Consider the following 21,657-nt stretch of genomic DNA (forward strand, 5'->3'; position numbering starts at 1 on the left):
ATATTTAAATGAGTAAAATTACATCTGAAAACAAAATTGAATGCCCCTGTCAGCAGACTTTTTGCGGCCCTTCCACAGAAACCAGACTCCTTGGGGCCCCTGGGTGGCTCCGTGCTTTAGCATCTGCCTCCGGCTTAGGGCGTGACCCCGGGGTCCCAGGATCGGGGAGTCCCACGTCGGGCTCCCTGCATGGAGCCTGCTTCTCCCTCTGCCTGGGTCTCTGCCTCTCTCCCTCTCTCTCTGTCTCTCATGAATAAATGAATACAATCTAAAAAAAAAAAAAAAAGGATTCTGTGATCATTTAAGTGAACTATGTTATAAATGCAAAGAGAAGATAAAATATTTAAAAAACATATCTTCTATATGCATCGTGCATGGTAATTCAAGCTTCTGTACTCTACAATATATTCCATTTTCGTTCAGTTTGTATATTTGCTGGCTATTGCTTGATATCTCTAATCTCTTGTCCTAACAAGTATAGCATCGTAGCGTGCCTTTTAATAAATGTCATGACATCTGTACTCTCTCAAAAAAAGAGAAAAAAAGAAAAAGAAAGAAAAAAACCAGACTCCAACGAAACAGTTTGAAAACTACGGATGTGGTTTCAACTGAATTTTATAGACTCCAGGGCCTCCATGGGGGAGGTGAATCCCCCAGGGTCTCACAACCAGCTCCCCGGGGACCCCAGACCCTGACTCCTCCTCTAGTGCTCCTTCTACTTCACTGGCCTCACTAACCACGTTCTTTTGTATTCATGGAACCTCAGGCCTCGTGACAAAACAAAGCAGGGATTTCTCATCATTAGGGGAAAAAAGGTGTCAGGGGACGGAGGTGCCGGTGTGGTCAGCTCCTAAGCTACTTGGCTGCTCAGATTTTTTTTTCATACAAATTCTTTCATCCTAAACGTCTTCCTTCACGATGCTGAATTTTTGTCAGTTCGCCTCAAATTCTTCTTCCTGCTTTGAAGCACTCTCCAGGAAATCATGTGACCGATCCGTATAATAAATCTATTAAAAGCTAAAAAAAAAAAAAAAAAAAAAACGGGGGATGCTAAAACTCCAAAAGCTTCAAGATAACCACTTGTTGTTGTCCCTTCCTAAGTGCTACCTAAGAAAATTATTTTGCTATCCTGGAAGCAGTTTGGAAAGTTGGAGCCCTTCACTGCTATTCTCAAACCTCCTGTCTCTGGGACTGAGTGGCCCTGGGTGCTCAACATCTCAATAAACGTGAAAAGGCCCATTTATCGTAGTATTTGCAAAATGCCTCCACGGGCGGCGTGTGGGGACTCCCAGCACTTTCTTGGCATCGTGCGGACCAAATCCGCGTGATCCTAGGCTCTGGGCTGAGCTACATAGGTTCGTTAGATGCGCCCCGATGTACGATAATTAATGTTAATTATCGATGTAATGATTATCGATGTACGATAATTAATATTTAAGTCCACGTGGAGATGAAAGAAAACTGAGCGGACATAAACTATCATTAGCAGTCATAGAAATGAGTAACCCGCGTGTTTGCTTCTTCAACCCTCCCGATTTTCCCGTGTAGGTTTTAAAAATCTCAAGAGGCCGTGGAGATGATGAATCATCTTTTTACTGCATTTTTTGGTGCTGGTGAACCCAGGGAAAACTTGAAGCCTGAAAGCTCCAGTCCTACCCCACCCTCGGGATTCCATCCCCACCCCTCCCACCCCCGAGGTGAGAGTCCCTCTGGAAGAATCAGCCCCACAGGGACCCGTGGGTGCAGCCCCGCAGTGGCCCGAGCCCAGCTCACCCTTGGAACCACCCTGGGGCACCTGATGAGAGCACAGGTCTCTGCTCCCAGACCTGGAGATCCTGGTTCGGCCTGTCTGGTGGGGACAGAAACCCGCGTCAGCAATCATAGGATTCTTACGGGGTCTCCACGAGCGTGCGGCACAGGGCCATGGCCACGGGGCCGCTCAAAGCCGGGGCTTGGAAAAGAGCAGTTAGTATGTGCACCTGTCGTAGTATGTGCACCCGTCCTAGTATGTGCACCCATCATAGTATGTGCACCCGTCCTAGTATGTGCACCCATCCTAGTATGTGCACCCGTCCTAGTATGTGCACCCATCATAGTATGTGCACCCATCCTAGTATGTGCACCCGTCCTAGTATGTGCACCCATCATAGTATGTGCACCCGTCCTAGTATGTGCACCCGTCCTAGTATGTGCACCCATCCTAGTATGTGCACCCGTCCTAGTATGTGCACCCATCATAGTATGTGCACCCGTCCTAGTATGTGCACCCATCATAGTATGTGCACCCGTCCTAGTATGTGCACCCGTCCTAGTATGTGCACCTGTCCTAGCATGTGCACCCATCCTAGTATGTGCACCCGTCCTAGCATGTGCACCCGTCCTAGTATGTGCACCCATCCTAGTATGTGCACCCGTCCTAGTATGTGCACCCATCCTAGTATGTGCACCCGTCCTAGTATGTGCACCCATCCTAGTATGTGCACCCGTCCTAGCATGTGCACCCGTCCTAGTATGTGCACCCATCCTAGTATGTGCACCCGTCCTAGTATGTGCACCCGTCATAGTATGTGCACCCGTCCTAGTATGTGCACCCATCATAGTATGTGCACCCGTCCTAGCATGTGCACCCATCCTAGTATGTGCACCCGTCCTAGCATGTGCACCCATGGTCCCAAGGAGCCGACAGGTGTCCTGCAGCTGGGGAGACTAAGACGCAGGGGCGTGGAGCGTGCAGGAGATCTCACAGAAGTCGGTGCAAAGAGTTGCATTTTTTCTCGCCGGGAAACCAGGCAGCCCTGACTCCTGATAACCAGCTCATAGGCCACCCTACGCTTGGAGGACTTACCGACGGTACAGAAGGCCAGCCACTCCGAACACTGATGGTGACACGTGTCCACACGCCTTTTCCAAGTAGAATTTCTTCTCAGACCTAAACGCACAGGCTGTCAGGACTCTAGGACGAGACTCCACAACCCGGGTGTCGGGGCATCTTTCGTGGGGACGTTCTCCGCAGGGTGTCTAGCGGCAGCCCTGGCCTCTACTGCTGGGGCCAGTAGCACCTCCCCGGGGGCCGGGGACCAGAACCGGCTCCAGATGTCACCGAAAGCTGCTGGAAACATCGAGTTGCTCCAGGTAAATCATGTGAGCTCTCCGGGGCCTCCGGAGCTTATTACAGAAGACGGAAAAGTCAAGGTGTCGTTCATCGCGGTGGAATCAGAAGAGACTAAAAGAGAAGTTGTACTTGTGAAACTGGGTAATTACTTATATTTTAAAAATTCCAGATTCGATACCCACCCATACTGAAAAATAAATTTCAAACGGTCTGGAGTTCTAAATGAAAAGCATCGGGAAAATGTTGGGAAATAGAGACGATATATTTCTGTAACCTTGGGGTAAAGAAAATTCGTCTTGGAAAAAGTCAGAAAACCTAAAAGCCCCAAGGGAAGCCCCCAAGAGACTTTGCTCCGTATCATGGTGACATCTCCGTAGCATGAAAAGGGAACGGAAGAAAGAGACCACAATCAAAATTTTGAAAGAGGAAAATGTGAAAATACCAGCAGCACATGGAACAAGCTAAAGATCAATATTCATTAAAAAAAAAAAAACCGCAAAGCCCAACCAATCATTTTTAAAATGCAGAGAGAATAGGTCAATAATCTGAAAGAGCGATTTGTAAAGGGAAATCAAGGAGCCGGGACGCAGGAAAATTTCCCAAGTCCGTTCTAACTCAGGAAAACGCGAACAAAATGTGCAAAGCCCCCTCGGTCCCATCAGACTGGCACGATTAAAAAGACTCACGAAACGCGGAGCTGATGAAGGAGGATGCGGACGAACGGACGAACGGTGGTGCTCGTGCGAGTAGGAGGACTTGCAACCGGGTCAGCGACGGCGTCGGGTGTCAGCAGAGACCCTGCAGCGGGAGGCGGCGGGAGGCGCTGGGAAGGGGCCTCCCCGGCAAGGCCGCCCTCGAGAGCGGGGAAGCGGGGCAACCTAAATGCTTTTCCAGACGGACAGAAGCGGGGACGGGGGACTTTTGTAGGGTACGACTCTGGCTTTAGAAGTTAACCACATCGGGGCACCTGGGAGGCTCGGCTGGTTGGAGTCCAGCCTTGGTTCCAGCTCAGGTCCTGAGATCGGGGCCCGCCTGGGGCTCCCCAGTGCACGGGGAGCCTGCCTCTCCCGCTCCCTCTGCCTCCCCCCTGCTCGTGCTCGCTCTCGTGCTCTCTCAAATAAATAAATAAATCTTAAAAAAAAAAACAAAAAACAAAAAAACAAACTCACCCACGTCTTCGGCTACGCCTCTGTCAACCCAGCTACCGCGATATTGTGTAACTGTCCCTGTAAAACCCTGCGGTGTCCTGACTCCTAATGTAATCCTAGGGACATTCTGTTGTCTTCTTTTGCAATCATGTTTTAAGTATCTTCCCCGAACTCTAATTTTTTTTTTTAAATTAACCACGCCTTGCTTTAGAATGTAATACCTTTATCCCTAATGGGAAACAATTCTTATTTTCTTAAAAAAAAAAAAAAAAGAACTATCCTGGGTCATTGGATCCAGATGAGAGGTATCGAGTGGTTTCCAAAGAATCCCGTATTTTCAAGCGTGTCAGACACACCGGGAGGCCACTTGCCTGAAGGCCTGGAGTGTCCTTGGGGATCCAGAAAAGGCCTGGTGAGAAAGGAAGGGTCGGGCCGGAGTTGGAGCATCTGGACGTTCCGGTCATTTGCTCACAGAGCGAGTCTGAGCAGAGCACAGACTCCGACTTTCTGGGGGACTCGGGGCCTGCAGGAAAAAGATCAGGAACCGCTTCAGCACGACTCAGCTCAGGGTTAGGGGAACGCACGACTCAACGCGGAAGAGGGCTTCTTTCCCACGTTGAGGGGTTTCTTCATTTTATTTTATTTTTTTACGCTTGCATTACAGTTTTCTCTTTGGGGGGTTTTGTCCTGTTTTGTTTGTTTTAACGGCTTCCTTTTTTTAAAAAACATAAATTTATTTTTTATTGGGGTTCAATTTGCCAACATAGAGAATAACACCCAGTGCTCATCCCGTCAAGGGCCCACCTCAGTGCTTCCATTTATTTTTTTTTTTTAGTTTTGACACATAGTGCATCTTGGATAAGACTACGTGTTGATTCTTTGTCCTCCGTGTCCTAATCTTTCTTTAATTTCCGTCTTATGAGGCCTGTTGCTTCCATGTAATTTTGATATTGAATTGATTTATACGTAGCACACGTTAGGGAAGATCCGTTTTCCTCGTTCAAGATGTAGGGGTCTCAGAGCCTCCGCCTGTATGTGCGGACACGGTAAAAACCCATTTTAGACGATGACGGGGCCCTTTAACCGCCTGAGCCACCCAGGTGCCCCTGAGTGGCTGTTTTCTTTCTTTCTTTTTTTTAGATTATTTATTTATTTATTTATTTATTTATTTATTTATTTATTTATGAGAGAGAGAGAGAGAGAGAGGGGCGGAGACCCAGGCAGAGGGAGAAGCAGGCTCCCTACAGGGACCCCGATGCAGGACTCGATCTCAGGACTGGGGTCATGCCCTGAGCCCAAGGCAGGTGCTCACCCCTGATTCCCCAGGGGCCCCAGGAGAGAAGTCGGAGGGAGAGAATTCCCAGAGACTGCCCTCATTTCTTCTGACACAGCTGTCAGGCCTTGGGGAAGAACTCGGGGAAGAGGACCCCGAAATGTTACACGTTTCCCCCACGTGGGGAAAATACTAACCAACGAGCTGAAGCCCCTGGTTTTGCGGCTCTGGCGCAGCCCCGAGCTACCCAGTGACGTCGGGCACGGGTCCACGACGCTCACGGCCCCTGGAGCCCGAATGGGGCACGTCAGGGTCACTCGTGGGTGCAGACCCCGCTCCCCGGAGCCGGGTGAGGGAAGCCGGGAGGTGCAGGGCAGGATGCAGGCCTCGTGGGCACCGGGCCCAGCGCCGGGCACGCTCCAGCAGGCCCATCCGCCCCTGCTCGGGCCCCGTTCCAGGAGCCTCAGCTCACGGCGGCTGTGCCAGCTCAGCTCCAAAGAGCTGGGGTACAGGCAAGGAGATACATTACCTCAAATAACAAGGGGTTTTTCCTTAAACTTCTTTAAAAAAAAAAAAAAAGACTTTATTTATTTGAGAGAGGAGAGAGAGAGAACACAAGCCCAGGGAGAGGAAGAGGGAGACGGAGAAGCAGACCCCCCCACCCCCACCCCCTCGGAGCAGGGAGCCCGACCCGGGGCTCGACCCCAGGACCCCGGGATCATGACCTGAGCCGAAGGCAGACGCCTCACCGACCGAGCCCCCCCGGGCGCCCCTTCTTTTCCTAAATTCTAACCCATTCTTTACCTGTGCTCCTGGCCCGCCTACATAACAGTCGGGTAAGGGGGTGCCCGCACTGCCGCACAGTTGGCCCAACTGGGACATTTAGACCCCGAAAGTAACTAGGCTGCAACTCCGCGTAGCTCCTGCAGATGATTTCCCCGCCAGGCCCCCGGCTAATGCGTCCCCCGGCATTCGCCAGCGCTCATGACCCAGAATAAAGCCTCCTGCGTGTGCCTGGCTGAGCCGCGTGCACGCGGCCCACCCGTGGAAGAGTCATTTGCTCCCGATCGGGGATCTCACCCATCGCCAGGAAGAGGGAATGTCCTTATTTTTTGACTCGTCCAACAAAACCACTCATGGCTACATTGGTCTGCAGTGAAACGACTGGTCATCGAAGCCTCGGGACGCGGCCGTAGAAGCCTGGAACGTTCTCTGCCGACGCCGTATCTTTCCATCCTTCCAAGAAAGATAAAAACGAAGGAAAAAAAATAAAAATAAAAATGATCTCCCCCCCCCCCACAAAAAAAAAAAAAAAAAGATCTTCCCTATGGTTCCCATTTCCTGATGATGAGGAACAGGGTTTTATGGGCTGCGTCCTCTGCACGTGACTGCGGGTGGCATCAAGTCCCACACACCTGCAAGGCGAGGGCTGGTGACGACGGGTGATGTGAGTGGTGGGAGGGGCCCGATGGCATTGGGACATCCTGGGCCATGTTTCCACTGAATTTGCCTCTGAATTCGGGGGCAGGAACCGTAGGTGGAACACGGGGGACACGGGTTTCAAAGCTGCAGATCCTTCCGGCATCGGGATCAGCCGTTACGCTGCCAGGCACAGAATCCATGCAGACGTCGGATCATGCCGAAGATCCTGTCGAGAGTGTGGACCGCCTCACCCAGGACGGGGATGTGGCTTCTGATCCTGGTGGCGTATCTGTTCCAGAGGAACGTGAATTCGGGACGTCTGCCGACCAAAGCTGTGGATCCGGAGGCGTTCATGAATATCGTAAGTTGGGTTTTTTTTTTTTTTTTTTTTTTTTTTCCGTGTCTGGAGGGAAACGAAGTGGTTCGCGTGCCCACTCTTGCACCCGGGCATCATCTGCTTTAGTGCATTAGTATCCCGTCCCTACGACACGGTGGCAGTTTTCGCTCGCCGGTCGGTGATGCGCTAACCTGGGGACGGGCCAGCCTTTGTTGTCCTTGAACAGAGTCAGTGAACCCGGGTGAGTGACCTCATCCCTTTGCCCCGAGCGGAGCGCGATCGAACTTTTTCTTGGCTTCTTAGGTTCATTCCAGGAGCAGAGAAATCCCATCTTGGGCCACACCCAGCTCTGGCATTTCCACTTCCTTGGGGATTTTTGTTCCTTTTCTGCCTGCTCTCATCCTGCCCTTCTTCCCGCCAGGACACCTGCTTCTAGGAGCGTCCTGTGCCATTCTAACCAGGGTTTCATTCCGCCTCCCGGACCGGGTACCCCGTAGACTGGCAACGGGGGGACCTGGAGCCTCGCGTGAGCACGACTCACGGACGATGCGCTAACCTTCTCGCTTGCCCCGACTTTCTGGCTTACTCTCAAGTTCTTGAGCTGAGTTTAGGGTCGCCCACCCTATCGTGTGACTCGCCCCCTAGGAGACACCGAGACTGAGAGCTGTTGAGGCTCGGCCCCGTCGGTACGTAGGGTGGTCCCCATTTTTGGGATCCAGGGGTATAAGCAACCTAAGGGAGGCCGCAGCCCGGCAGGCGGCGGAGCCACGACTTCAGCCCGGGCCTGCCCGAGCACGTAGCCCATAATCGCAGCCCTCCCGGGGGAGGGGAGGCTGCCGGCCCGCGGATCCCACACACATTCCTCTGCCTTATTGCACAGAGGCAATCTGTCTAGCCGGTCTCCCCGAACCTCGCCCTGGGTGTGCCTCGCAGGGTGCTCTCGGGGCTTTAGAGGGGGAACCGAGTCAGGGATTCAGGAAAGCGGCTCTAAAAAAAAAAAAAAAAGGCTTCTCCAGCTGAAGTCTGCAAACCTATAGGACTTACCCAAGAGCGTGCGGGGGGTTCTTAATTACAGTCGTCCCAATGCTCCCTGACGACCTACTGTGTGCCAGGGGACCCGGTGGGTGTTACCGTGCATCATCTCTCCACGTTCCTTGCGAGAACCCCTAACGTGCAGGTGACTAGGCTGAGGAATGGGGACAGGTTTGCTAATTGTCTCAAGGTTGCCCAACTGGTTTGCGTAATAGCCTTAGAACCAGGATTAGAATTCGAGCTGGGGGACCTCGGGGGCCTTTCTGTTCCCTTAAGAGCCACAGACCCGAGGGCCGAAAAGAGCCATAGGGAACGCATGACCTACAGTTTCTCATAAGCTGTCCTGGGCAGGATGCCCCACTGGCTGCGTCACAACGACCCGGGCCCTCGCCCCGAACCGAGCCGGGACCCTCTACGTGTACGTGTCCCCGGGGAATCCCGGCACGCACCCCCGCTCCGGCACCCGCGCTCGGGCCGACCGGTTCTGGAACATTACAGCGAATCGGACTTTCCAAAGGAGCCCGTGGAAATGCAAGTGCTGGGTCCCGTCCTCAGAGTCCCCAGCTCGAGGCTGGCGTGGAAGCCAACAGGCGCCCGAGGGACGCTGACCCTCCCGGTCCAGGGCCCACACTTAGGGAACCGTTGCTCTAGCCCGGTCTCCACATTACATTTTTACATTTTATTTGTTTATTCATGAGACCCAGAGAGAGAGAAAGAGGCAGAGACCCAGGCAGAGGGAGAAGCAGGCTCCCTGCGGGGACCCGACGCGGGACTCGATCCCGGGACCCCGGGGTCACACCCTGGGCCGACGGCAGACGCTCCACCGCGGAGCCCCCCGGGCGTCCCAGTTTGCAGCTTTTGGGTCATGGAGCGCGCGGCCACACAGCCCTGAATTCAAAAGACGCTGCTTTTCCCTCAGAGTGAGATCATCCGACACCAAGGCTATCCCTGCGAGGAGTATGAAGTCGTCACGGAAGACGGGTACATCCTTTCTGTTAACCGAATTCCTCAAGGCCTGGCGCAACCTAGGGACGCAGGTACGGTTCACCCCGGGCACCCCACGTGCCCACCGGTCGGTAGTGAGGATCCCCTCGTGACCTGAGTGTGCGCACGGGGTCTGGGTTCTTGTGACAGACTGCGGCCCGTTGCTTGGGCCGGAAGGCAGCTTCGCTCCCTCCTCCACCCCATCATCACCGCCCCAGTGGGCCCCAATATCCTCAATGATCTCAAAGAAACATAGGGTTTGCTTAAAAAAAAAAAAAAAAGACCTTCAGGAAAGGTCCATTTCCTGATGCCTTCTAGGCCTTAACCCATTCCCCAAACCCCTCTCATGTGGATAATCTGGAACGACCAGGGACGGTCTCTTGAACAGACCACGCTGATCCCTGCTAACGAAGAAGGAGAGCTCCAGCGCGGCGCCCGGGCCCACCCCGCAGACCCCGTAGCCCCAGCCAACACCCCGCGTACCCCGTAGCCCCAGCCAACACCCCGCGTACCCCGTAGCCCCAGCCAACACCCCGCGTACCCCGTAGCCCCAGCCAACACCCCGCGTACCCCGTAGCCCCATCAACACCCTGCGTACCCCGTAGCCCCAGCCAACACCCCGCGTACCCCGTAGCCCCAGCCAAATACCCCGAGTACCCCGTAGCCCCATCAACACCCCGCGTACCCCGTAGCCCCAGCCAAATACCCCGCATACCCCGTAGCCCCAGCCAACACCCTGCGTACCCCGTAGCCCCAGCCAAATACCCCGCATACCCCGTAGCCCCAGCCAACACCCCGCATACCCCGTAGCCCCAGCCAAATAGCCCTTTAAGTATTTGAGGCCTTGCCCAGCACTTCACTGGAGTGTTTTAAGAATCAAGCAGTAGGTGTGCATTTTTTATTTTTGATGCATTCCTTCAATTCATAGAATCCCATTTTTTCGGTTTATGGGGTTTTCAGCTATTGCCGGCTTAAAAAAATTCATGGTCGTCACCAGTGAGCGTGTGCTCTGTGCCTTTGGGTGCTGTGGGTCTGCGTGGACGGCAGCAGCTGCGCCGTGTCATGAGGACGCCCGTAGGGCCCTCTGGACGCCAGCTACGGTGCCGCGGGCTCTATCCGCATCCGTCTCATTTAACTTTCACAATAACCTGGAGAAACTGCCGCTCACGGAGCTTGGGCAACCTGTCCGGGAGCCCAGGCCGGCACTTTGCTGGAAGGTTGTGAAACCTGCAGAGACCTGCCCGCCACCCTGACCCAGTTCTTAACTGGGACCGGAGCAGGTCGGGCGGATGCTGTGGTCTTCGGGGCCAACAAGCTGCAGGGTTCTGTTGTATTCCAATTTGCCCGTTTGCAGCTTTTTTGAAAACCGACTTTAAAAAAAAAAATTATGTATCTATTCACAAGAGACAGAGAGAGAGAGAGAGAAAGGCAGAGACACAGGCAGAGGGAGAAGCAGAGGGAGCCCGACGTGGGACTCGATCCCGGGACCCCGGGGTCACGCCCTGAGCCGAAGGCAGACGCTCCACCACGGAGCCATCAGGTGTCCCGAAAACCGGATTTTTTAAATACCAGCTGCCCAGCTGCCCTTGGTGTCCTGCATGTGGAGCATGAGCCAACCTCAGTGCATTCGGATGCACGTTTCTCGCCATGGGGTCCTGCACCCTGGCCTGGGCCTCGTGCGGGTGCTCTCCATCGCGCTTTCCCTGAGCACCCCTTTGAAAATGGCAGCACCGTGCCCCCAGGTGGGGTCTGGCCCCGTGTCCTCGTTCCTTCCCCGAGCACGTGCCACCCGCTAGGACACACGTGTGCTGGCTCATTGGCTGTCTCCCCCGATCAGAAGGTAACCGCCCCGGGAGCCGGGATCTTCTCTATTTCGTGGAAGGCCGTACAGCCAGCACCTAAAAGCGTGCCGAGCACACGCAGGCGCCCGTACGTGTGCGTGGGGTGGGTGAGTGAGTGGGTCCTGCACAAGCACACGGGAGCCTGCAGCTGCAGAGGGAACGTTCGCTGAGCTCCAGCTGCCGGGAGGTGAGCAAGCACAGCTCCCGGGGGCACCGAGCGGCGCCCAGGCTAGGGCCCCCGCAGCCCCGTTCCCAGGCGGAGCTTCTCTGCTCACATCCTGCTAACCTCCCCCAACTGGTCACCCCGGTTTCGGGGTTTGGGAGCTGGGGGGACCGTCCCTGGGTTGGGTCCGGTTGGGGAAGGACAGTCCCCTCTGGAGGCGGGTGTTGCTTCTGCAGCTTGCAGGGGCCTCCGGGGGGGAAGCTCTGGGGACCCGGCCTGTGCACCCCCTTAGAGAGAAGGCCGTTCTCCTGTGTCCTCGCGGCACGTCCCTGGGAGTAGGGAATTGGGTCATGAGCGCCGAGCCGCGCATGTGCCCGTCCCGCGCCCCCTGTGTGCCTGACTTCCTGGCGCTTTCCACCTGGATGCTGGGAAGGAGGCCGGCGGCAGGGGGCGGGGGCGGGGGGGGGGTACGTCCCAGGTTCCCCAGGCCACGGGGTGGGGACACCGCAGAGGCGTAGCCGGGCCCTCGCCGCGTGGTGTCGTGAAGCCCGCTGCGGCCCGCCCCACGGTTGCCGCCCTTCGACCCGGGCGCTCTTAATGCTCACGGGGCGGCGGCGGGGGTGATTTATCGTTACCAGTATTTATTCTGAGCCTCAAATTTTCTCATACTTGGAGTGTGGGGGCTCCTCCCAGCTGCCTTGTCACTCTTTTTGACATGAAGGGTCGTCGTTAAACCATCACACGCTCGGCATAGACACACACACACGCACGGGCACCTTTGTCCTCTAACACAACCACGCGTACGTTGACCATCGTGCAACATATTATATTCATGGTTACGTGAGCGCCCTGATGGCTGGGACACGGCGCGTCCTGGGCACCGTCACCTCTGCTCCCTGCGCACTGTTTTACTTAATCCTAATGAAAATCCTGTTTTTTCTGTTGAGGAAATCAAGACACAGACAGGTCAAGCGAGCAACTAACACAGTCGATACAGCAAGCCGCTCAATCCACAGGCAAACACGGGCGTGTTGGGCCCCAGAGCTTGCAGGCTGGAGGGGGGCCAGGAAGATGGAGGCCACGCCTCCCAGCTGAAGTCTCTTGCACGCAGGGCCCCGGCCGGTGGTGTTGCTGCAGCACGGCCTGCTGGGGGACGCCAGCAACTGGATCTCCAACCTGCCCAACAACAGCCTGGGCTTCATCCTGGCCGACGCCGGTTTTGACGTGTGGCTGGGGAACAGCAGGGGCAACACCTGGTCCCGGAAGCACAAGACCCTCTCCATAGACCAAGATGAGTTCTGGGCTTTCAGGTACAGCACGGTCCTGAGAGTGGAGGCGGACGCGGGGTCGAATCTGGCCTCTCGCACTCAGATGATTCACTTCGGTCGGGTCGCCAACACCCCACCGGGATCTCCCCGATTGCTTTAGTTAGTGAGCGACTCTTTGGGGGAGGACTGGGTTTCTCCAATGGAAGAAGGGGTCTGGCTAATAGGACGACAGTGGTGGTTGGGGTCAGGGCTCGAGACAAGGTATGGACCCGGGACTAACTCCCCTCGGGTACTGAGCGGACTGTTACCCCCAGAAAGAGCCGCCGTCAGGCAACCTTAGAGACATCAGGGAAACCGTTCGGCCCCAGGGACTTAATGCGGCTGATCCGTATGTCACGGTCGGTCTACAAAAGGGTTTTAATGACCTTTTGGCATTTAACCCGCTCCTTATCCACAGCCGCACAGGGAGGCCCCCGAGGCATGTCAGGCCCTTCCCGTGGGATGATCTGCAGGGCCAGGTGGGGTTCCGCTGGGGCTCAGTAGGGCACCCCCGGGGCGGCGGGTCACGTGACACCGTCTGCAGAAAACCGCCGTGTGCAGAGAGTGCAAAGGGTGCACGGGCCCAGCGGCGCCGTGTGTCGCGTGTGAGGGCCCCGGGAGCACAGCCGCAAGCCAGTGGGGCACACTCAGGGCCTGTTTGTAACCCCCGGGGGGAGCTGCTTTCGTTGTTTCTGACTCTAATTTTTCACGTGACTTTGTCTTTTCCCCTTGTAGTTATGATGAGATGGCTAGGTTTGATCTTCCTGCAGTCATAAACTTTATTTTGCAGAAAAGCGGCCAGGAAAAGATCTATTATGTCGGCTATTCACAGGGCACCACCATGGGTAGGTTCCCGGGGGGCAGGTGCAGGGTCAGGGGTGCGGGTGGGGGCGACGGCGGGGCCTGGGGCCTGGCGCCCACCTTCCCTTGGCCCCGGCCCTGCCCGGCCCGCTGGCCCTGAGGACTGGAAGCGGGGGATGCGGGAAGGGCCGGGATGCTGGAGGCGACGGCTGGGGCAGGGGGGTGGGGGTAAGCACCCGTGGACAAGGCAGGAGCAGAGCGGCCCGGTGCGCTCCACGGGCCTCAAGCCAACCCGGCGGGGGAGTCCCGGGTATGGGATTCCGGGAAGCCAGGCGGGCACGCGCCCCCTGGAACTCAGGGCAGCCGATCAGTGCGCTGGTTTACTTCCTTATTTAAAATATATTTTTTAATTTAAAGTCAACTAATCCCCATATAATGTATTACTGGTGCCCGAGGTAGAGGGCGGTGAGCCGAACCCCCCGTGCGCCCTCCCTCCTGTCCGTGGCCCAGCTACCCCGTCCCCCCGCCTGTCCCCCCGCCCCCAGTGCTCTCCGACTTTCCCATTTCCTCTCCGGGGTTTTCCACACCCTGAGCCGGCTCTGGTGGCCTCCCGCCTCACCACGCACTTCCAGGAAAACGGGTACTAAGGCCTGGGCTGCCCCGAGGTCCGGGGGCCGGTGGGACTGTCTTTTCTCTACACTCACACTGTCCAGCTTGACATCGAGACAAAGGTGCAATGACGGAGCCAAAGGCTGCTTTGAGATGGGGAAGGGGGCAAAAGCTCCAGGATCCCTCTGGCCGTTGGCCACGCGGCCGCTTCCCGGCAGGACTTGAACGCACTTTGCTGGGAGAGGTTCGCTCGAGTCCTCAAAGCTGACATCCGAGGGCAGCTCTAATAGGGTCGCAGGCCAGCGGGAATATGGTCTGACGGAGCCCCGGCCCGTCCTCCCGACGGCACACCTGCGTGTGGCTGCCAACCTGACCACGCGGAGGGGAGAGTGGAGACACAAACACCCCCTCTCCTCCCGCAACCGGAGGAAGTCACGTGACCCAAGTTTCTGTCTCCAGGTTCCCCTCCTGCTCGGGCTGCAAACGTCAGCCTAGACGGAGATGCACGGACGGACGTAGAGCCCTTCAGAGACGGCGACCATGGCCAGGCCTCAAGCAATGGCCTTTCCCTGCCCCCCGTCCTGCCCCAGGGCTCCGTGGAGATGGTCCTTGGGCAGCGGTAGCTCAGAGACTCTCACGGGCCCAGAGGCCAGCCCGATTTAGCCAGGGTCCTAGACCTGGTCTAGCACAAAGATAAGCGTTGGGGCCCAGTTTCGTAGACGACTTGTCTATGGGATCACATCACAGGTGGGGTTCTTGGAAAGGTGGGCATCAGGGAGACCATCCTACCAGCCCCACACCCCCTGCGTCTCAGAACGTGCTTGTCACCGACCAGCAAGGCGGCTGGGCTCTCCTCCCTTTCCTTCACTGCGGGGTAGAGATTTGTCAAAAACACCTCACGAGAGTTTGGGACTTCGATGAGGTGAGAGCCGTGACAGTCCCCTGAGGAGTGTCCGGGGCGCAGTTGTTTCTCCGTGTGCGTCTACGTACAGTCTGCACCGTTGGCCCCAATAGCTCGACCCCGTAATGCAAGCAGAACCTACTAGCTGGAGGGTACGTGCCAGGCGCCGTAGGGAGCGCCGAGGTGTTGGGGCTTACACGTTCCTAGGACACCTAAATCAGGAGCACGCGTCGTTACTGAAATAACTTGGTAAAAGTAAAATCAGCGTTTTACGGGTTCTCGGCTCTGCGATATCCACACTGACCTGTCTCTCCTCTCGTAGGCTTTATTGCTTTCTCCACCATGCCAGAACTGGCTCAGAAAGTCAAAATGTATTTTGCGTTAGCGCCCATAGCCACTGTTAAATATGCGAAAAGCCCTGGCACCAAGTTTTTGCTGCTCCCGGATATGATGATCAAGGTATGTGACTCCTCGGATAATTCCTTGTCTGCGTAGACGAGTCCTCCAACCCTATTTGCTAAGACTTAGAGTAGCTCAACTTAATGATTTTGGGGCTTAGAGTAGATCAACTTAATGATTTTGGGGCTTAGAGTAGCTCAACTTAATGATTTTGGGGCTTAGAGTAGATCAACTTAATGATTTTGGGGCTTAGAGTAGATCAACTTAATGATTTTGGGGCTTAGAGTAGCTCAACCTAATGATTTTGGGGCTTAGAGTAGCTCAACCTAATGATTTTGGGGCTTAGAGTAGCTCAACCTAATGATTTTGGGGCTTAGAGTAGCTCAACCTAATGATTTTGGGGCTTAGAGTAGCTCAACCTAATGATTTTGGGGCTTAGAGTAGATCAACTTAATGATTTTGGGGCTTAGAGTAGCTCAACCTAATGATTTTGGGGCTTAGAGTAGCTCAACCTAATGATTTTGGGGCTTAGAGTAGCTCAACCTAATGATTTTGGGGCTTAGAGTAGCTCAACCTAATGATTTTGGGGCTTAGAGTAGCTCAACCTAATGATTTTGGGGCTTAGAGTAGCTCAACCTAATGATTTTGGGGCTTAGAGTAGCTCAACTTAATGATTTTGGGGCTTAGAGTAGATCAACTTAATGATTTTGGGGCTTAGAGTAGCTCAACCTAATGATTTTGGGGCTTAGAGTAGCTCAACCTAATGATTTTGGGGCTTAGAGTAGCTCAACCTAATGATTTTGGGGCTTAGAGTAGCTCAACCTAATGATTTTGGGGCTTAGAGTAGCTCAACCTAATGATTTTGGGGCTTAGAGTAGCTCAACCTAATGATTTTGGGGCTTAGAGTAGCTCAACTTAATGATTTTGGGGCTTAGAGTAGCTCAACCTAATGATTTTGGGGTTTATGATGGTGCAAAAACGATACGCATCCAGTAGAAACCATACTTGAAATTTTGAATGTTGATCTTCTCCTGGGCCAGAGATATTGGGGCCGGACCTCTCCCGTGATGCTGGGCAGCCTCCGCAGTCCCCGGTTTCGACTTCATGATATTTCCAACTCATGACGGGTTTACAGGGGATGGAACTCCGTCGTCAACTGAAGAATATTAGACTAAATTGGATTCACGTCTTCCTGGCCATGATGTCATGACTACTCTTCCGCGTCATGTTTTTACAGGGACTGTTTGGTAAGAAAGAATTTCTGTACCAGACCAGATTCTTCAGACAGTTTGCTATTTACCTGTGTGGCCAGATGATTATCGATCAGATCTGTAGCAACGTCTTGCTGCTTATGGGAGGATTTAACACCAACAACATGAACATGGTAAGCGGGAGCCTAGTAAAGGTTTCGTTTTCCAAAGCCAAGCGAGGAGTGACCGGTCTCACGTCCCGAGGGTGGGCGAGTGCCGTGAATACAGACCCAGTTCTAGAGCCTTCATCTTAATTATTCTAGCAAACTTTTTTTTTTAAGATTTTATTTATTTATTCATGAGAGGCCCAGAGAGAGAGGCAGGGACACAGGCAGAGGGAGACGCAGGCTCCCTGCGGGGAGCCTGACGTGGGGACTCGATCCCAGGACCCCGAAGTCACACCTGGGCTGACGGCAGACGCTCAACCTCTGTCCCTAGTAAAGTTTGCCTAAAGAGAATCTCTTCTCAGATGACAACAGAGATGCCCAGGAGCACATTCAGTGGCGTCTCTTATCCGTGCACATGTGTGTAGTACGGTTTGGTGAATCCTTGCGATCACTTCTTTTTAATAATAATTTATTTTTTATTGGTGTTCAATTTGCCAACATACAGAATAACACCCAGTGCTCATCCCGCCAAGTGCCCCCCTCAGTGCCCGTCACCCAGTCACCCCCACCCCCCGCCCACCTCCCCTTCCACCACCCCTAGTTCCTTTCCCAGAGTTAGGAGTCACTTAATGATGTTTCCGTTTCTTAGCCTGACTCCCCGGAGGTGTCAGCGCACGTCTTGTGAGCTCTCGGACCCCCACCACCCACTCGTGTTTTGTTACAGAGCCGAGCAAATGTGTACGTCGCTCACACTCTTGCTGGAACATCTGTGCAAAATATCCTACACTGGAGCCAGGTAGGAATGCCCACCTTGTCGTCTCTCCGAGGGTCTTTGTGCATTTTGTCTGGAGCAAAGGATGTCCCTGGTGTTACTTCACAATTATTCCAAGACGGAACGGGATCTCGTCAATGCTGTCTCGACCGTGAATTCGATCCAGAACACGGAACCTTCTCAGGAGATGGGGGGAAGGGCTGGCCCCAGGAATCCTTGGGGGACCTTGAGTGAGTGACTTCAGATGGTCCAGGGAGACCTCTGTCTGCCTCGAGCCACCTCACGCGTGAGGTGAGGAGGAGGAAACGCAGGAGAGTGCGTTTTCACTCTTTTTGCGGTTCCTCCAGCAAAGGCAGGATCTAACTCATGGGAGCCCTTTGGCTGCAGGCCCCAGTGGCGAGGGTCCCATCGTCAGTCCCACGACCGTCTCTGGGGCCAGTGGGGCAGATCCCGGACCCCGTGGAATCCACTCAGGGGCAGTGGGTGCTGATGATGCTCTCGCGCGCGCAGGAGCACTGCCCCGATCCTGCTCACTGTAGGCGACACGGGGGAGTGACCGATTTGCTGTGGAAATAAGACACGTAAAGACGGAGCTCGAGCATGGTTGACCTCAGATGCTCACCTGCTACAACCACAGCTTTGTTGAAAAAAACCGGGAAGGCCCCAGTTCAAGCAGAGAGGTTTAACAACACTGAACTTAAACGTCACGAACACCGGTCCTGTTTCTCTGGGGACTCAGAGCCCGGAGTCCCCCCAAGGCCGTGTGAGTGTGCGTGCATGTGTAAGGAGTGCGGACAGGACGGAGACCTATGTTCAAAAGGGCGAAGAGTTCTGACTTGGGTTGGGTTTCCTCCCAGCGTCAGCCCCTGGCGCAGCTCGGGGGCCGCTCCTCGCAGCCCGCGGGGGTCGGCGGGGCCCCGGGACCTGGTGGCCGGGGCTTCTCAGGGACCTTCTTGTGCCCCAGGGGCCCGCCTCTTGCCTTAGCTTCTTGAGGTTTGTCCTAACAGCGAGCGGAAGAGCGGCTCAGCTCTGCCCTCCACTTCGGCTCACGACCCCCTACCCGGTGGTGCATTCGAAGGTCCCGTCCATGTGCTTTCCTTTCAGGCGGTGAATTCTGGGGAGCTCCGGGCATTTGACTGGGGGAGCGAAACCAAAAATCTGGAGAAAGGCAATCAGGTAAGAAAGTCAACGCATCGTTTTGAGGTGAAAGAGGGGGACGTTGTAGTGACAGGTTTTTGTAGAGGAGGAAATAAAATACGAGTTCGGGCTTGATTGCATTTGAAACTAGAGAAGTTCGCAGCTCGGCCAAGAGGCTTCCTGCTTTCAGGACGGAGAGGACGACGCTCCCGGTGGGGGAGGTGGGTTCTAGGGAGCAAGACCCGGCGGCGAAGGGAAGGGAAGAGCGTGGCCTGTGTGGTGGCTGGAGGGATCCAGGGGGGACGGCAGGGGTGAGGCACTACCGCTGTGGGGTCATGGACAGGCTGCTACCATTCCACTGTCCCCCAGGTCTTTATCCTTAAAAATCATTGGGTTACGGGCGCCTGGGTGGCTCAGTCAGTTGGGCGTCCAACTCTTGATCTCAGCTCAGGTCTTGATCGCAGGGTCATGAGTTCAAGCCCCACATTGGGCTCCTGCTGGATGTGGAGCTTATTTTAAATAATAATAATAATACTAATAATAATAATAATTTACTCAAAATTACTTAATTTATTTTATGCAAATATTTATTTATTCAAATTATTTAAAGATTATTATTATTATTATTATTATTGGACTAGACGATCCTTAAAAGTTCTGCCAATCACACTTTTAATGCATCTGTAATTTGCGAGTGAAAAATACGAAAAGTCATTACATCATCTAAGAAAATGCCCAGTCGATGCTCTGGAATCAAATGAACAGCTGCGGGGACTCAGAAACGGGCATCGTACTCCTCTGAGCAGAAGGTCCCGACTGGAGGTCGTTGTTAGCTCGTGTGAGGCTGCAAACAGGTGCCCACCACACGGCCCTAAAGCCGGAGGGAGCCCAGTAGGTGGCCAGGGGCCAGCTCCTGAGAGTGTGGCTGCGGGATGTCCCCTCCCCACGGCAGCCTAGGCCGCAAAGCCCAGAACACGGGGCAGACGCGCCCAGATCAGCGAGATCCTCTGCCGCCTGCGTCACCCGGGTCCCCACAGGCAGCGCCCGGACCAGGAGGCTTGGCGCGGGCGTCCACTCCCTGGCATCAGGTCCTTGTTGGCTGGTCCCTAAAACGTGTCTTTGGAGGAAGCGATGCAGCCCCAGGACGGTCTTAAACCACCAGCGTCCGTGTGTCAGCTGCTGGAGCAAGCAGCTCGGGCAACGTAGGCCCCGGGGAAGGTCGGGGGGCGGCCGTCGGGCCCAGCACGCTCCAGGCGTCTGCAGGTGGGCCCCAAGGGGAGCGGGGGCACTGCTGGTCCCGGCCGAGCCAGGTCTCCCTCAGGCCGCGGGTCGCCAGCTCTCATCGGAGCTCCTCACTGCGTCCCCTTGGGCGCGGCCCCGGCCACACGGCCCTGGAGCTCAGGCACGTCTGGGCCGCTGGGTGCACGATCCACACGAAGGCCTACAAGTCGGGCCGGGCAGCTGGCAGGGGAGCGGAGGGCGGGCGGCGGGAAGTGCAAGGCCCCCCCAGGACCCCCCAGGCCCTCACAGGCCCCCCTGACCCACCTGGACCCCCCTGGGGCCCACTCGGCCCCCTCCAGGCCCCCGGGCTCCCCATGTCTCCTCCATGTCCCCCCCATGACCCCTAGGCCCTCCCAGGCCCCCCCAGGCCGCCCTCATGTTCCCCCAGGCTCTCCAAGACCCCCAGGCCTCTCCAGGCCTCTCCCAGGCCCTCCCAGACCCCTCTGGCAACCCCATGTCCCCTCCAGGTCCCCCAGGTCCCCCAGACCCCTCCAGGCCCCCCACAGACCCCGCAGACCTCCCCAGGCCCTCCTCCCAGGCCCTCCCAGACCCCTCAGATGCCCCCATGTCCCCCCCAGGCCCTCGCCCAGGGCCCCTGGGCCTCCCGTTACCCCCCCCCCAGGCCTCTCCCAGGCCCTCCAAAGCCTCCCAGGTGTGGACCTCCCCTTCCCTGAAACCACTGGGTTCCGGGGTGCTAGATGAGGGGTTTGGAGCGGGGGCTGCCCCGGGGGCCTTCCCTTCTCCCGCAGAGTCTGTGCGGAGACCCCGCGGCCCCCTCGGGGCTCCAGCCTCTGGCCTGTGTCCCGAGAACCTCTGTCCCTTGGGCCTCGTGAAGTTTGTGAAGTGTCCCTCTCGGGGTGCGCGTTTGTTCATGGGGGACGAAGGGAAATTCATGCTTAAGGTGGAGGGGACCCCTGACCCCAAGCTTTGTCCCTCACTTCCTCATGGCTGGGGTCCCCCCGTCGCAGGCGAGGCACCCGGGGCGAGCGGGACCCGCACGGAGGGGCTGAGCACACCCGGGGGCCACCCTCCCCACCCCCACCCCCCCCGCCCGCGTGCCCGGGACCCATCCCCGTCGCCCAGGCCGTATTTTTACTGTTTACTTGGAATATTAGTTGTTGGGCTTGGAACCCCGAGGGTGACCGTCAGAAAGGCCAGCTACAACGATCCCTTTCTTCCAGCCGACGCCCGTGAGGTACAAAGTCAGGGACATGACGGTCCCCACCGCCATGTGGACGGGGGGCCAGGACTGGCTTTCCAACCCAGAGGACGTGAAGGCCCTGCTCTCCGAGGTGACCAATCTCATCTACCATAAGAACATTCCCGAATGGGCACATGTGGATTTCATCTGGGGCTTGGACGCGCCCCGGCGTCTGTACAGCGAGATCATACACCTGATGAGGCGGGACGATGCCAGCCTGTCCCCGGGCACGTGCGCGGTCGGCCACGAGGCGGAAGCCGGCAAGTCCTAGGAGGCCGCAGGGCGGGGGCCGCAGGCGGGACTCGCGGGGCCCCCAGACCTGGGGGAAGCAGGGCGGACCGGCGCGGGCGGAGGACTTCCTGCCCTTGGCTCTAAAACTGGCATTTGCAATTTTTTCAGCTAATTAAAATACTCATTGGATGAACTTCATGGGTCCTTGCGTAAGGCCCGTCGGGGAGGGCGGGTCTCGCCTGGCGGGAGGCGGTAGCCAGGGCGCCCCACGGCCCCGGGTGCACCTGCAGCCTGCAGGTTTCTCCAGGTTTCTCCCCCACAAGCCAGAATTTTGAAACGGTCAAGTGAA

General features: G+C 55.9%; 1 protein-coding gene and 1 long non-coding RNA gene across 4 annotated transcripts; one reads left to right on the top strand and one right to left on the bottom strand.

The window, feature by feature from the left end:
* Positions 1–208: 208 nt before the first annotated feature.
* Positions 209–6,840, bottom strand: LOC111092557. 3 transcript variants are annotated; one of them, XR_005379572.1, is made up of 5 exons: positions 6,614–6,839; positions 4,282–4,783; positions 3,799–3,910; positions 2,846–3,223; positions 209–268 (listed from the first exon to the last, which is right to left on the bottom strand). It is a non-coding gene; the product is annotated as an uncharacterized LOC111092557 (long non-coding RNA). The 3 variants fall into 3 exon arrangements; XR_005379573.1 differs by lacking the exon at positions 209–268 and adding an exon at positions 277–1,017 and having other exon boundaries at positions 6,614–6,840; XR_005379574.1 differs by lacking the exon at positions 209–268 and adding an exon at positions 1,710–1,849 and having other exon boundaries at positions 6,614–6,840.
* A 124-nt stretch (positions 6,841–6,964) lies between these two features.
* LIPM (lipase family member M) lies at positions 6,965–21,501 on the top strand. Its single transcript, XM_038576063.1, has 9 exons — positions 6,965–7,316; positions 9,244–9,361; positions 12,424–12,622; positions 13,355–13,464; positions 15,253–15,389; positions 16,567–16,713; positions 17,411–17,482; positions 18,563–18,634; positions 21,058–21,501. The coding sequence occupies exons 1-9, from the start codon at positions 7,170–7,172 to the stop codon at positions 21,346–21,348; spliced, it is 1,293 nt and encodes a 430-aa protein (XP_038431991.1). The 5' UTR covers positions 6,965–7,169; the 3' UTR covers positions 21,349–21,501.
* Positions 21,502–21,657: the final 156 nt, after the last annotated feature.

The sequence above is a fragment of the Canis lupus genome, chromosome 26 (genome assembly GCF_011100685.1).
Source record: "Canis lupus familiaris isolate Mischka breed German Shepherd chromosome 26, alternate assembly UU_Cfam_GSD_1.0, whole genome shotgun sequence".
Classification (NCBI taxonomy): Eukaryota; Metazoa; Chordata; class Mammalia; order Carnivora; family Canidae; genus Canis; species Canis lupus.